At 26.9% G+C, this 17118-nt stretch overlaps 1 protein-coding gene across 2 annotated transcripts in view; it reads right to left on the bottom strand.

Annotated features, from left to right (window-relative positions):
* Positions 1 to 3938: 3938 nt before the first annotated feature.
* The window catches only part of LOC135923018 (general transcription factor IIF subunit 1-like), a 61983-nt gene continuing 48803 nt past the window's right edge, over positions 3939 to 17118 (bottom strand). Inside the window, exons 9-11 of one of the 2 annotated variants that reach the window (XM_065457606.1) lie at positions 5130 to 5287; positions 4864 to 4927; positions 3939 to 4390 (exon numbers count right to left, since the gene is read on the bottom strand). In XM_065457606.1, coding sequence (XP_065313678.1) covers positions 4023 to 4390; positions 4864 to 4927; positions 5130 to 5287 — 590 coding nt within the window. In that variant the 3' untranslated portion in view covers positions 3939 to 4022. The remainder of the gene's footprint in view (positions 4391 to 4863; positions 4928 to 5129; positions 5288 to 17118) is intronic. The other variant, XM_065457607.1, reaches the window with a different exon arrangement.

The raw sequence follows: 17118 nt of genomic DNA, 5'->3' as shown, positions 1-17118 counted from the left end.
CCGTAACGAGCCCCGGGTCCATTTAAAGAAAATTATTTCGATTCGGGCTGGGTAGGATCTAATATTTTTTTTAAAAATTTCGGGCTAAGCTTAAATTTTTAAATATTATATTACATTTTGTCAAATAAATTCTTGAAGAAACAAGGCGCTAATTTTTTTTATTTGTGGAATATTTTTTTACAATAAAAAGAAATATTAAATATTTCTATTTAAATAAATTCGAACCGGACAAGAAGGATAAATAATTTTTATTCCGGTGTAGTATTGTAAAATCAATACCTATTAATAATTTATGACCGAACCTAACTTTTACGAATAAAATCTAAAATATATTTGAAACGATGAATAAAAATATAATAATAAATATTTTACAATTTTAATGGCCGCCAATATATTTGAAACGATGAAAAAATATATAATGAATAGATATTTTACAATTTTAATGCCGCCAATATATATAAAACGATGAAAAAATATATAAGAATAAATATTTTACAATTTTAATGCCGCCAATATATATAAAACGATGAAAAAATATATAAGAATAAATATTTTACAATTTTAATCGCCGCCAATATATTTGAAACGATAAAAACATCTCTTAAAAATCAATATGGTATTGATTCTACAATACCAAAATATCACTATGGTATTGAATCTACAATGATATTATCAATACGGTATTGAAGCTACAATGGGTATTGATTTCACAATTCTAAACCGGGTCAGGCTTTGGGATAAATAAATAAATTTCTTTCGGGATCGGACCGGGCCGGACAAATTTTTTTTAAAAAAATTCGGGCCAGGCTTTAAAAATTAGACTCGATATAGATCACTAATTCTAATATCAAAATAAAGTGATTTTTATATTTTCATTTTTTATGTGGAGATCTTTTTAACATTACAGTTTAAAATCCTTGTAAAGCAAATATTTAAAAAATAAAATATAAAAAATGGTGACTATATAATAATGGAAGTGTGGTCACATAATAAATTATATGCATAATTATAGTTTAAAATAATTTTATTTATTTTAAATATTTTGTGTTTTAGAAAAATAATTATCGTGATCTGATGTAATGGCTCTGATTTTGCTCCTATGTTTTTTAAAAGCTGCTTGATTATGACAAAGGGAAGAGATTTGTTAATTAATTTAGTATATTTATATTTTGTCTAGGCAATATCAACCGGATTCGAATAAACATTATTTGGAAAGGAATATGCATGTGAAGTCCCAGATTAAGGATTTACCTTAAGACAAAAGTACTGAAGTTAAACCATATGGCCCCGGCTTTCATCTGATGATAAATTAGCAGGCTCTAAAATGTTTGGTATTCAATACTATAGTAAGACTATGACTAATTATAAATTGATAGCCACATGTTTTGCATGTATGTCTTGGCTAATGCAATTAAGACCAGGAATCAACCAACTTTTTACATTTTATTCATCTAATGTGGTTGAACGATGTTGTACCAACAGTTAAGAAATTTTTTTTATCAATTATTTTTCATACTTTGACCTTTAATATTACAAAAAATATAATATCTAAAATGCTGAGATCAATATCGAGCTGGGAAAATTCTGAAAAAATTAAAACGGATCGTGTAGGGCAAGGTATACACAAAAAAATTTCTGGCCGGGCAATTAGTAACAAAAATTTGGCCAGGCCGGGCTTAACAATTTATATATAAACAATCAGGCAGTGTATCGCAAATCTCTGATTTTTCGTAGATTTTGAATATAGCCTGGGAATCAAAATTTTGATATATTTTTTTGAATTTAAAGTAATACTTTGATTTACTATTTGAAAATAATTACAATATGTTTTTTTAAGGTATAAACTTTTTATTAAGAACTTTATAATATTTAATACATTGAACGTTAAAAGTAAAACATATATACGTAATTTAAAAAAATATATATATTAAAAATGTCATGTAAACTATTTATATAAAATCTATATAAAAAACTGTATAATAAAAAAATAAAATAATTAGAATAGTAAATTGTATGTTGGGTGGGAGGAGGTCAAGAAAGAGAGGCATGGATGGCAATGCAGTTAGATCTGCATATATCAATAGATATGCGCTGTCTGAGATAGAAGCCTTCCTGAGGGTCACCAGTGATGGCGCGGATTTTTTTACCGAGGGTTTTGAAGAAGGTTAGGGCATGATTGCCAAAAGACCCGGTTGTGTCGGATACGATTGGTATGAGATTGCAATTTGTTAGGGAAGTGTATTTATTAATTTTCGAGTAATCAGCTCGCATGAATGAGTTCTTATTAAAGGATAGAGCAAATCGGTCGATGCAGGTATAGTCCCATGCTAATGGAATTCCATTACTCCATGGTATTAATGTCAGCCCATCTGGACGTATATTATTCTCGGTTGAGAGGCCACAGGGTTCGAGAGTTGCTGGAATTTGAGCTGAGCGTAGAGCACGGAGAATGGTGCCGTTAACTGCACTGTGTCGAGAATGTCTACCTTTAGAGAATCGACAATGAAGAGGATGGTGTCCAAAACAATCAACGGGTTGGGAACATAATGTACATGTGGAGTTGGCCAGTATTTTACAACCAAGACGGAGACCTATTGCTATGCGTAATTCTTCGTTTGTTAAGAGAAGTCCTAAGTTTGAGCTGGGCAAAGCTTCTAACCATTCATAGTCCGATAAGGAAGGCAAAAGTTGTGGAACTTGCAGTTGTGGGAGAGAGAGAGATGATCAACTGTTAAGGATTCATCAACTGTAATGGGATATAATAAATGTGAAAGGATTGATGGGGATCCCTTAGAAGCAGCACTCGATATTAAATATTCAACGGAGTGGCGTATTAATGGAAGATCCCAGTCATGTTGCTTTCGTGATGTGGGGATTGGAGCGGAGAAGGAATTCTCTTTCCAGATTGCTAGGGCGTGGAGAAAGTGGGGGTCTGTGCGATTATTGTTAAGTGATAGCATAATTAAGCGGGAGCTTGATTCTGAGGCTAAAAAAGCAGCAAGGCTGAGTGACACGGGTGATCTTAAGCCAAGACCCCCAAATTTCGAGTGTAAGGAGGCCTGCATCCAAGAATTATGGCTGAATTTTACATTAAGGATGCCTTCTAAAGAGTCTTTGATTGTTGATTCAATATGGGTGAGAATTTCCGGGTATAAGAAAAGTGGGGCAGAGCGGAAGGCGTGTTGGATTTTTGGGATAAATAAAAAGTTTTTGAGAAGGAAGAAAGCTTGATGGGAGGGAAGGACTTGAAGGATTTTATGTAAAAGGTAGAAATTACGGAGAAATTTTGTTTTGAAATATTCGATTGCTTATCTTTTTATTTTAAAAGCTGTCTAAAAATACATCTATATATAATAGAGTAAATTTATAAAATTTTAAACAAGTTATTTATGATATGATCCAATAAAGATACACAATACAGATATCAAACACAATGATTTATAAATGTTGTAAAATAGAGTCATAGAGGAAAGACATAATCGCATTAATTGAGATTGGGAAAAAATAAGACACAGATATTATAAATGTGATGACCGGAAAATTAGCATAAAAAAATCGGGGGGTTGCGGACTTTGTAAAATTTTAACGAGCCGGTCTGACTTTTCGTAAATTTCGGCTTTAGCCAAGAAAATTTTTAAAAAAGTTTTAACGGGCAGGATTGGACGGGCCAGGCTTTGCATACCTCTATGGCATATTCCCTAACAGCCATGCCATATGAGATGTTAAATGTATTTAAAATATCATAATTCAATATTTTTAGCAAAACTTTCTTTAAAATTAAATCCTTCGCTACCTTCATATATATTGAAATAATATCTCCAGCTATATTCTTAGTAAATAAATAAAACACTATGCGCAATTTAATTTCCTACTAAATTGGGTTAAATGTTTTAATACTTTTTTTAGTAATAAATTTTATTTTACCATATCGTGTAGATTCAATAAAATTTTATTTATAAAATATGATCCCAAATTATATAAAATATATTTATTTCTATCAAAAAAATGCAAACAGGATATTTTCATAACAACAGATACATTTTCCCTTTTATAAACTTCTTTTCTGGATTTAACTGTTTCAAAATGAGAGTCATGCGTTCAGCCAATTGCTCTCTAGTACCGACTCGGCTCTTGAATTTATGGAGTAGTTCTTTAGTTGTCATTGGTCTTCTTTGCAGATACCGCTTGACATTTTCGGCGTTCAAAACTATATCCAAATCAGAAGAGGTCAAGTTATTGATAGAATAAGTAGCATCAACTAGGTTAGACGAGTCATCATTTGCTGAATCACCTGAGCGTCTCTTTATCGCTTTGTTATTGGATGTAGTGGGGTAGATGGATATTTCATCGACAGATAATTCGAACGGATATTTTCTTTTGTATAGTACATCTGGGTTTTTATGAATGGGCAAAAAATTATTAATATAAATGGTAGCATTTTAAAAATTAATGAAATTTTCCTCTAATTTTCATATTTAACTTTTGTTCTCTTATTAATTATGTTGATCAAAGGAAAATTTATATTAGCTATAAAAAATTAATATTATAAATGTAAAAATTTAGGTTAAAACGAACAATCGTTAAAATGATCAGCTAAGTTCAAAAAACATAATGTACTATAAATTAAATTGTTCCAAAATCAAAACTATATAAATAAAGGGAACGGATTATAATTTGATATTATTTTAATTAAAAACAATGTCTTAAACATAATATAATATCAATGCGCATTTATAATTTCATATTTTTCACTAGATATTTAAAAGCAATATTAAAAATAAATAAGTAACAGAAAAGAGATGATTTATCAATATAAAATAAATGGTGAATAGTTTTGTTTTATAGTAATATAAATTAATGCACTGTCATCTTGGTTTAATTCCTTTTGGTTCTGATTAATATTTGCAGCAAAGGAGTCTGTTTTTTTCTAATCAAAAAAATTAATAAAAAAAGGTTTTGATATTGTTTTTTAAATCCAATTATTGTCGTTTGCCATAAATTTTATTTATTCCGACAAATCTTACCACCCAAAAATAAAAGTATAAATCAGCAAAATGGTATAAATATATTCAAAACTGTAACTTTTTATATACCTTTATTTCAAATTAAATTTAGGAAATAAGTGTAACCTGTAAAAATATGGACGATCGAATGTTATTATCGTCTATTTCAATGTCGGAATCGTTTGTTGAGGATGAAATAGAACTACTTTCCGTTCCGGAGGAAGACAGGGAACCATTAGAGTTAACAGATGAATTATTATCCGATGAAGAAACATTGCCACCATCTTTTAATATAATTGTAAAAAGTATTTTTATATTTATTGACAATTTTAGAATGTCCAATAACTAACTAAATCGACTAAAAACTTTAAAAAAAAATTTCAGTCATTTGAAATACGAAAATTAATCCCCCCCTCCAACCAATGTAGTTTTGGTTGTAGAAATTTTGTTGTAAAGTGGCTATTAGTATTTGTAACAACATTAAATTATTTATAGCAATATATATTATTATATAGCGTTTTAAGTAAATGATAGCCATGTTGTTCTATATTGTACTATCATGAACTTTAAATATGATAAGGTTATAATAGAAATGCAATTTAAACTGCATAAGGATAAACATGGCTGATTCGTGCGCTTTTTACCCCTTCAGGTAGTATAAAATCTAATGACCATTTCGTTTTTATTTTATAATCTTCATATAAAATTTTATCGAAATCATACAATTCAATTTATAAATTTGTTTTGATTTTCTATTTAGTTATTTCTTAATAATCAGTATTTTATGATAAAACTGTAAAAATTGCTCAACCGATATTATTAAGATTTACATATACCTAAAACAATTTATTCTATATTCAACTCGTATTTTTAGCTTCTTCATTCTTCAATCGAATTATTTGAAAATATTAGAATTCATTCACAAATATTTGAAATTATCAGTAAGTATTCGAAATTATATAAAAATAAATTATTCGTAGAAATTTTTTAAAAAATTAATAATTATATATTCAATATGTTCCAAGTGGAACTTTTCATTATTTTAATTTAGTGATCCATTTTTATACTTTTTTAATTTTAGAACCAAATATTCTATGAATCGTATTTATATGAATAAGAAAAGGAATTATTAGATTCGTATGAATAAAAATAATACCATTACTCGATTCGAAAATTCGAATATATTTTTTTAACTTACTGAATGTTCTTTCAGAAAATTTGAGTAATCGATAAAGAAAATATATACAAAACAATATATAGATTAATAAGTAGCTGTATTAGGACGCGGTATAAATTCATCTAACATCCAGATATGTGTTTATCTACAGTTTCTTCGCAAACACCTTGAGCATCATCTACATTTTTAAGATCTGCAACAAATATTTAAAACAAATCTTCAATCCTTTTAGCCAAGTATTAAATCTTTATATATTCTTGCAACTGAAGTTAGTTCGCTTAGCTTACCATACCATTTCCAAATAAGGCGTTTTTTCAAAGCGAGAAAAAACAAATATACATGTTTATCCTTCCAAACACAACAATTTTTTAAAGCATACGATTGAGTTTCATCTAATATCTAACCATTTTGATATTTATGAACGATTAAATGGCGTCTGATACGATTGAAGTGAACTTTTTTCTTAAATTATGCAATTATTTTAAATCAGAAAACGTAATTATTCAAATAAAATATTAGAAATTTTATAAGCTAAAAGGCAAAATAGTTTGATATTACATCATATCTTGTTGAGTTTACTTAACATCTTTTTGTCTATAAACTTTAATTAATTAAACATCATTATTTTATCGAAGATGCGTATTTTAGTAATCCAAAAAAATGTTTTTTTTACTAATTTATCAGTTTTTTAAATTAAATGAATATTTAGCAGATCAGATATTATAATTATCCCAGAATATCATAAAACAATTACAGTACCTTGATGCATATTATGTTGTTTTCGTAATATTTTTTTACATACTTTTAGAAATTTTATACAATTTGCATGTATTTATTGAAATATTATAAACAATTACTTTATACATATACAAATAAAGATCTTGCAAATTATTTATTACAAAGTTATGAAGAATGCACTTAGTATAATTTTCATTCTTTATAAATCAACATCAACAAATTTTCTATCTTTATCTCTTATATTTTCTTAAATGCATCTCTTATTTCAATTATGTAAAACATGTATATTTAAGATATTTTGCCTACATTATTTATGATTAATGTAGATTTTATAATAAAAATATATAAACTTATCTGATGAATAATATTATAATAAAAATCCATCTATTTATAAAAGTCTTTTAATCTTTTTTTTAGATAACTCATCCCTCTATTTATAAAAGTCTTTTAATCTTTTTTTTTAGATAACTCATCCCTCTAAATTTTCATTGCTTATTCTGTTTGTATAGACTATTTGAAAATAATTTGGTCCTGGTTTCAGGTACTTTAAATGGTTTTTAAATATGAGTAAGTAAATAATATTAGCTTTAAGTAACATTGGTCTCTTGGAGATATATTACTTTTATGCACATATTTATTAAAAAATGTTTTAAAATATTTTATAATATAAAAAATCAGCTGCATAATTAAAATCGTTTGCTGTTTGGAAGTAAAAAAAATATTGCGAAAAATTTGCTTCGTAGAACGCTTTGAAAAAACGTTGTTTGGAATTGGTCATAAAGGCAAAAAATTTCAAAGCCCCTTCGTTATCCCATGATTATTTATTTCGTTGAAATTCCATATTTGGAAATAGTGTACTTATATAATTAGATCTTGATTTTTAGAAAACTTTTGGGTAATATTATAAATAATTTATAAAAATATTTGTTTACTATTCAAATTAGAGGTTGGCGCAGTCCGACCCAGTCCATACGAGCCAGTGGATTTTTTATCAGCTTTTTCAGCCCAATCCCTGATTAAACTTGCCCGCCTTGGTTCGTAAAATATATTCTCTATAAGTGTTCCGCCCATTCAGTAATAATTTTTTATAAAGAAAAACTACATAGATTTCTAATTATTTGGTTTAAGAAAATTTCAAAACTTCGGTTCCGCAGCTTGCACACAATTTATCCGTCCCGGCCCGAAAATAATTGGCTTCAGGCATTGGGCGACCTCCAATTCACATTCATGGATTATATAATATCTGCATATTTTAATATTTAAAAAAAATTTTTGCTCGACTGCACGTGCACTTCACATAAAACGAGAAGTGAAAGGTCAGATTATATCAGGTGCTATCATTACCTGCTTAAATTATGCATTTATAAGTGATGCATATGATAAAGCATTTTGGGGTTACTAAATAGACTCATCTGAGATTCATATAAAAGAATGGACGATTAAATTAATTTCAATATAATTATAACTCGAATACTGAGCTAAAAAGAAATATATCCCACAAGATGATCAGGACGAGAAGACGCTTATATTCGATGTAGGGAAATGTTCGATTATTTATCACGCCAAAGGATTTAAAAATATGTAATTAATCAATAGAACCCCGGAGAATTAGAACATGATGAACCAATAAAGCAAGTAAGTAGAAAAATAGAGGGGTGGGGCTCAAAAGCAACCTGTGAGAAGAGTGAGTTTGAGAGAAAACACCAATTGTCCTAGAACACACTATAAGTGAGAAAAGAGTAGGCAAGATAGAAGCAGTTTAAAATGTAAACCATTGAATACGAAAGGAGAGGTCAGATCATTTATCGGTTTGATGAATTAATATAATAAGTTTATAAAAGATTATGCAAGGATAGTAGCCCACTGGTCGACTTGGTAATGAGATAAAGAAATACGAAACACATTTGGGACATAAATATGGCCTACCAAAGATCCGACATTATGTTATTATAGCGATAAGGCAGAGACAAGCGTGATCAATGACTAGGGATATGCAAGTGGAGCAGTTTTGCAATGAAAAGGAAATAGGGAATTGGCACTCGATAGCCTATATGATCAGGTCCTTGACGATGATTGAGAAAAACAAATTCAAAGAATATATAAATGAAAGAACTTTTACCAGATCACTAACCATGAGTTCAAGTTTTTAAACAACATAACAGAAAGCAGGAATAAGGCTCTCCAATCGATGGGTAATAAGGGTACGAGTATCTAATCGTGAATAGGAAAAATGAAGAAAAGATAGCCGATATTTCAAGGAAACTATTACAACTAATGAATTTTAAAGAAGGAGCGATAGTAATAACTACAACCAAGGATCCTCCATTCAATATAATAAGCATCAAAGGAGAAACATCGAGGGAGGGGGTATTAAATAGTATTCATGGGTATATAAAAAAAAGGGAGGAAAGATATTGTACTTTCTGTAGTATTGAGATTCTTCTTCAAGAATGAAATCGTTTATGTAGTATATGATGTCGTATATTTTAAGAAGGAAGGGATAGTGATTGCGAGACATTACGTTATATGATAATCCAATAACTCAACAAGGGACATATTGGAGTAAATGTTTACTGACCAGATATGGAAAGTAAAATAGAAAATCTTAACATGAGCTGTGCTGAGTACAATAGAAACAGAGCGCCTTATTATTCGGAAGACCCATGGAGCGAGTCACATATGGATATAATGGGTTTAATACATAACGGTTACTATTTGATAATGATCGATAGCCAGTCAAGGGTGTCGAAATAGAAAGGATGAACAGATAACAGCGAAGATGGTAATACTAGGTTAAACCGTGGTGATGCCCAGGATCGCGGAAAATGGAAAGGAGATTAGAAGGGAAAATTGCCTATCCCGGTAAACCTGAAAAAGGGTCACTATACGAGGTATATATTTTTTAGCCAAAGTTATCCTACAATCTTGGCATATCTTTGTAAATCAAGAACTTTGAATATTTATTTCAAAGTTGTAAGAATAGTTGCTGAACCAGTTTCAAGACGTTTAAAATTAAATTGTTTTGAAGATAGCAAATATGCTAAATTATTAAATAAAATGTCAAAAAGATTTTATAATAAATTGACAGAAATGCTTCTGCCAGATAATATTTACATTAAATATAGTACATTAAGATATATTACGAGATTATAGATAATTTTATTCTAGTTTTACATAACAATTTCTTAAAAATAAAAATTTTTTTCTTTTGGAATATCGTTTTATTTTATTTTAAATATTGTGAATTTTTATATAGTGAAAATTATTGAAGTTTATATAAAATAAAACAAAAAACTGTAGTGCGTCTCATTTTATTTTAGTATTTTAGTAAGTATCATAAGTTACTAATCAGTTTATTGTAAATTATATAAGAATCAATCTTGAGTATAAGAAATCTTAAATAAAGATAAAATTCTAAAATGTTTAATAAAAAAAGTATAAAAACGTATAACTATTTTGAGATTAGAAATGTTTCTCAATTAAGTATTTACTTTGGAGTGGCGATAATTTAATATTATGGAGTATAGTTGTTTTTTTTGGTATAGAAAAAGAAATAAAAATGTTAAAACAAATGGAAGCAGAAAAGAATGAAAAATTTGATAAATTTAAAAAAGAGATGGAGAAATTATTTAATGAAAGTAATATGAAAAAAAATAGAATATTAAAAACGGATATCTTTAGCGTTTTTGAAAAGAGAAAATTTGAAATTATTATTAATAAACCAAATATTTAAGATACTGAAAAATAAAAAAATAAATTGATACGAAAAATAAAAATATGGGATTTGAAAATGATGAAGTTGAAATAATAAATATGATATGGTAATAGAAATAGAAATTGAAAATATTAAAAAAATTGAAAGGAAAAATTTAGAAAGAGAAAACAAAGAGAAAGAAAAAATGGAAATGCATGAAAAATTGAAGAAATTGGATGAGGCAAATAAAAGATATAACGTAAATTTATAGATAAAGAAGAAAGGGGGGAGAATAGAAGGGGTTGGTCCATTGGAACGGGATCAAATGAAACGTGTTCTACATGTGGAAAATATGGCCACATCAGCAGAAATTGTAAGGAAAAAATAAATCAAACGTTATCGAATGAAACGTGTTTCAACTGTGAAAAATTTGGCCACATAAGCAGGGATTTTAATGAAAGGATAGTTCAAAAGACCTTACCAGCTGTTAAAAGATGCGAAAATAAGGGGCATGGTATAGAGGGTTGCTATATTCCAGCGTATAAATTAGTGGAGGATACACATAGAATGGTTGTTTGTGAAAAATGTGGAAAATAGGGACAAGGGCGAAATAAATGTTCATAGAATAGATTTGATTCACATAGTAAAAATGAAAGGGAAGTACCGAAAAAGGATTTGATGAAAGAATGTTGGGAATATTACATACTTCAAATGTCGAGATATTGGACATTTTGCCAAGGATTGTCCAGTGGGATGACTATATGTAGTGTTGTTAAAAAGTCGAGTTCTTACGACTTGCGACTCGAGTCGTAGTCGTAAAAAACGGCTCCGACTCAAGCCGATCAAGGAGCCGCATGAGTCGGCTCACTTAGTCGGCTCGCTTAGTCGGCTCACTTAGTGGGCTCAGAGGGTAGCTTGAGTTTATTTTAAATTTAGAGCCAAAAATTATTTTTATGTTATTGAGAAATTTTAAATAATAATGTAGAATTTTATTTATTTATTTTTAGTAAAATAATTTATTTTATTTATATTTTATTTAATGCAAATAATATGTTTTGATTTGATTATAAAAAAATGGATTTATTTATTTGATTTTTTTTTAAATAAAAAAAAATTAATATTTTTGAGCTAAAAATTTTAAGCAAAAAATATTTTTGAAACATATTTTGCTGATTTTTTGAAGAAATTTTATTCTTTTGTTTTATCATAAAATTTTATTCTTTTTTTAATTATATCATAAATAAATAATCTTTTAGGTAAAATCTTCTATAGTTTTTTTATATTATTTTTATAAATATATCTATATTTTAAGTTTATTATTAGAGGTGGCTTTTTCTAAATATTTTTTTAATAAATATATTTATATTTTAAGAATATTAAAAGAGGTGGTTTTTCTTTTTCTAAATAATTTTTTTTTAAAATATATCTATATTTTAAGTATATTAAAAGAGGTGGTTTTTCTAAATTATTTTTTTATTAATATTTATGTCAAACTTTTTTTAATGCGACAATTGTCATAATAGTTATTTTTTAAGATTTTTGAAATTTTTGGACACAAAAGGGTTATAATATAATTTATATTGTAAATATATTATATTATAAATTCAATGAAGATGTTCCCTGGAAAAATGATAATTATCATAATAGGTAGGTATATTTTTGAACATATAAGATTTTTTTGTGACGCTAATGGGCAAAAATATGTTTCTTTAACAGGTAAAATTTAATGTAGATGTACCCTAGATAAATGACAATTGTCATAATCATTGTTTTTAAATTTTTTTGACGTAAATAGGCTAAAATAAACATTGCTAACATGTCTAAATAAAACTTTAGTGAAGATGTACCCTAGATGACAATTGTCATAATCGTTGTTTTTAAAGTTTTTCGAATTTTTTTGACGTAAATGGGCTAAAATAAACATTGCTAACATGTTTAAATAAAATTTTAGTGAAGATGTACCTTAGATAAGTGACAATTGTCATCGTTGTTTTTAAAGTTTTTCGAATTTTTTTGACGTAAATGGGCTAAAATAAGCATTGCTAACATGTTTAAATAAAATTTAAGTGAAGATGTACCCTAGATAAGTGACAATTGTCATAATCGTTGTTTTTAAAGTTTTTCGAATTTTTTTGACGTAAATGGGCTAAAATAAGCATTGCTAACATGTTTAAATAATATTTTAGTGGAGATGTACCCTAGATAAGTGACAATTGTCATAATCGTTGTTTTTAAAGTTTTTCGAATTTATTTGACGTAAATGGGCTAAAATAAGCATTGCTAACATGTTTAAATAATATTTTAGTGGAGATGTACCCTAGATAAGTGACAATTGTCATAATCGTTGTTTTTAAAGTTTTTCGAATTTTTTTGACGTAAATGGGCTAAAATAAGCATTGCTAACATGTTTAAATAAAATTTAAGTGAAGATGTACCCTAGATAAGTGACAATTGTCATAATCGTTGTTTTTAAAGTTTTTCGAATTTTTTTGACGTAAATGGGCTAAAATAAGCATTGCTAACATGTTTAAATAATATTTTAGTGGAGATGTACCCTAGATAAGTGACAATTGTCATAATCGTTGTTTTTAAAGTTTTTCGAATTTTTTTGACGTAAATGGGCTAAAATAAGCATTGCTAACATGTTTAAATAATATTTTAGTGGAGATGTACCCTAGATAAGTGACAATTGTCATAATCGTTGTTTTTAAAGTTTTTCAAATTTTTTTGACGTAAATGGGCTAAAATAAGCATTGCTAACATGTTTAAATAAAATTAAGTGAAGATGTACCCTAGATAAGTGACAATTGTCATAATCGTTGTTTTTAAAGTTTTTTGAATTTTTTTGACGTAAATGGGCTAAAATAAGCATTGCTAACATGTTTAAATAATATTTTAGTGGAGATGTACCCTAGATAAGTGACAATTGTCATAATCGTTGTTTTTAAAGTTTTTCGAATTTTTTTGACGTAAATGGGCTAAAATAAGCATTGCTAACATGTTAAAATAAAATTTAAGTGAAGATGTACGATAGATAAGTGACAATTGTCATAATCGTTGTTTTTAAAGTTTTTCGAATTTTTTTGACGTAAATGGGCTAAAATAAGCTTTGCTAACATGTTTAAATGAAATTTTAGTGAAAATGTACCCTTGATAAGTGACAATTGTCATAATCGTTGTTTTTAAAGTTTTTCGAATTTTTTTGACGTAAATGGGCTAAAATATAAGCATTGCTAACATGTTTAAATAAAATTTTAGTGAAGATGTACCATAGATAAGTGACAATTGTCATAATCGTTGTTTTTAAAGTTTTCCGAATTTTTTTGACGTAATTGGGCTAAAATAAGCATTGCTAACATGTTTAAATAAAAATTTAGTGAAGATGTACTAAGAAAATCATAATATTTTTTAAATTTTTCTTTAACTTTTATTTATTTTAGTTATACCTTTTTAATTTATTTCTATTTTTTATTAATATTTATGTCAAACTTTTTTTTAATGCGACAATTGTCATATGCGTTATTTTTTAAGATTTTTGAAATTTTTGGACACAAAAGGGTTATAATATAATTTATATTGTAAAGATATTATATTATAAATTCAATGAAGATGTTCCCTGAAAAAGTGACAATTGTCATAATCGTTATTTTTAAAGTTTTTACGCAAATGGGCATAAATATAGATTGCTAACATGTTAAATTAAAAATTATGAAGATGTACCCTAAATAAATTCTAATGACAATTGTCATAATCGTTATTTTTATTTTCAATATTTTTAATTTTTTAGCCTAAATAGGCTAAAATAGGTATTGCAAACATTTAAATAATACTTCAGTGAAGATGTACCCTAGAAAAGTGACAATTGTCATAATCATTATTTTTAAAGTTTTTTAAATTTTTTTGACGCAAACGGGCATAAATATAGATTGCTAAGATGATAAATTAAAAATTTAATGAAAATGTACCCTAGATAAATGACAATTGTCATAATAGTTAATTTTAAATTTTTTTGACGTAAATAGGCTAAAATAAGTATTGCTGGCAAGGCTATAGGCATAAGATGATGATAATATAAAGGTACAATTTTATTTTAAATATATAACTTTTATCATTCACTATCTAATAAATTTTAACAATTTATATACATTCTTAAATTAATTGTTTAATAGGTTAATATAAAATAAATTGATTTAAACAAACGAATATATAAAATATAAGTTTTATTTATATGAATAAAATTATAATTCATGAACATTTACTTTTTAATTAATTAAACAATTTGTTATATAAATGCCATAATAACAACACGCGAGCTTAAATTAACATGATTAAAATCTATATTTTTATCGATTTGCATCAATAAAATTATAAAATAATGATTATGACAATTGTCACTTATCTAGGGTACATCTTCACTGAAGGTTTATTTAGATATGTTAGCAATACTTATTTTAACCTATTTAAGTCAAAAAAATTAAAAAAACTTTAAAAATAATTATTATGATAATTGTTACTTTTCTAGGGTACATCTTCACTGAAATTATATTTAGACATGTTAGCAATACTTATTTTAGCCTATTTACGTCAAAAAACTTTAAAAATAACTATTATGACAATTGTCACTTATCTATGGTACATCTCCACTAAAATTTTATTTAATCATGTTAGCAATGCTTATTTTAGCCCATTTACGTCAAAAAAATTCGAAAAGCTTTAAAAACAACGATTATGACAATTGTCACTTATCTATCGTACATCTTCACTAAAATTTTATTTAAACATGTTAGCAAAGCTTATTTCAGCCCATTTACGTCAAAAAAATTCGAAAAACTTTAAAAACAACGATTATGACAATTGTCACTTATCTATCGTACATCTTCACTAAAATTTTATTTAAACATGTTAGCAATGCTTATTTTAGCCCATTTACGTCAAAAAAATTCGAAAAACTTTAAAAACAACGATTATGACAATTGTCACTTATCTATGGTACATCTCCACTAAAATTTTATTTAAACATGTTAGCAATGCTTATTTTAGCCCATTTACGTCAAAAAAATTCGAAAAACTTTAAAAACAACGATTATGACAATTGTCACTTATCTATGGTACATCTCCACTAAAATTTTATTTAATCATGTTAGCAATGCTTATTTTAGTCCATTTACGTCAAAAAAATTCGAAAAACTTTAAAAACAACGATTATGACAATTGTCACTTATCTATGGTACATCTCCACTAAAATTTTATTTAATCATGTTAGCAATGCTTATTTTAGCCCATTTACGTCAAAAAAATTCGAAAAACTTTAAAAACAACGATTATGACAATTTTATCTATCTTACATCTTCACTAAAATTTTATTTAAACATGTTAGCAAAGCTTAAGCCAATTTACGTCAAAAAAATTCGAAAAACTTTAAAAATAACTATTATGACAATTGTCGCATTAAAAAAAGTTTGACATAAATATTAATAAAAAAATAATTTATAAAAAAAATTAATTAGAAAAAGAAAAACCAGTATATATTCTTAAAATATAGATATATTAATAAAAAAATTATTTAGAAAAACCACCTCTTATAATAAAATAAACTTAAAATATAGATATATTTATAAAAATAAAAAAACTATAGAAGATTTGACCTAAAAAGATTATTTATTTATGATAAAATTAACAAAAGTATTTCTTAAAAAAGTTAAAAATTTATTAAAAAAATCAACAAAATATGTTTCAATATTTTTGTTCAAAAATTATTTTTTGCTTAAAATTTTTAGCTCGAAAATATGAATTTTTTTTTATTTAAAAAAAATCAAATAAATAAATCCATTTTTATTATAAGATCAAAACATATTTGAAATAAAATTTAAAAAAATTTTTTGTTTGCTAATAATAAAATATTAACATTAAATATAAATAAAATAAATTATTTCACTAAAAATAAATAAATAAAATTCTACATTATTATTTAAAATATCTAATAACATAAAAATAAATTTTGACTCTAAATTTAAATTAAACTCAAGCTAACCTCTGAGTCCACTAAGTGAGCCGACTAAGCGAGCCGACTAAGCGAGCCGACTAAGTGAGCCGACTAAGCGAGCCGACTAAGTGAGCCGACTAAATGAGTCGACTAATGCGGCTCATTTAGTCGACTCGAGTCTGAGCCGTTTTATCGACTAGAAACTAGGCTCGAGTCGTAGCTAAGTCGACTCGGCTTAGCCGTTTAACAACACTAACTATATGATGGGAAAGGTGCAATATTAGGGAATTTCATTTTGGAAAATTCTCAAAGGCAAATAAATAATATTATAAATAAGAATGATGTGGAAAGGGAAGAAGGGAAGAAAGTAGGAGTAAGGAGTTTAATATATAAAGTTAGTGAAAACTGCATAAAATAAATAAATGTGACATGTGTTATGATGTCAGATGTAATTGTGGAAAATAATGAAATAAATATGGAAAGGGATAAAAATCAGATGCGTTGTTAAAAAATGATTTAGAAG

The sequence above is a fragment of the Gordionus sp. m RMFG-2023 genome, chromosome 1 (assembly GCF_954871325.1).
Source record: "Gordionus sp. m RMFG-2023 chromosome 1, tfGorSpeb1-WG-v2, whole genome shotgun sequence".
Classification (NCBI taxonomy): domain Eukaryota; kingdom Metazoa; phylum Nematomorpha; class Gordioida; order Chordodea; family Parachordodidae; genus Gordionus; species Gordionus sp. m RMFG-2023.
This window is presented reverse-complemented; position numbering and strand designations above follow the sequence as displayed.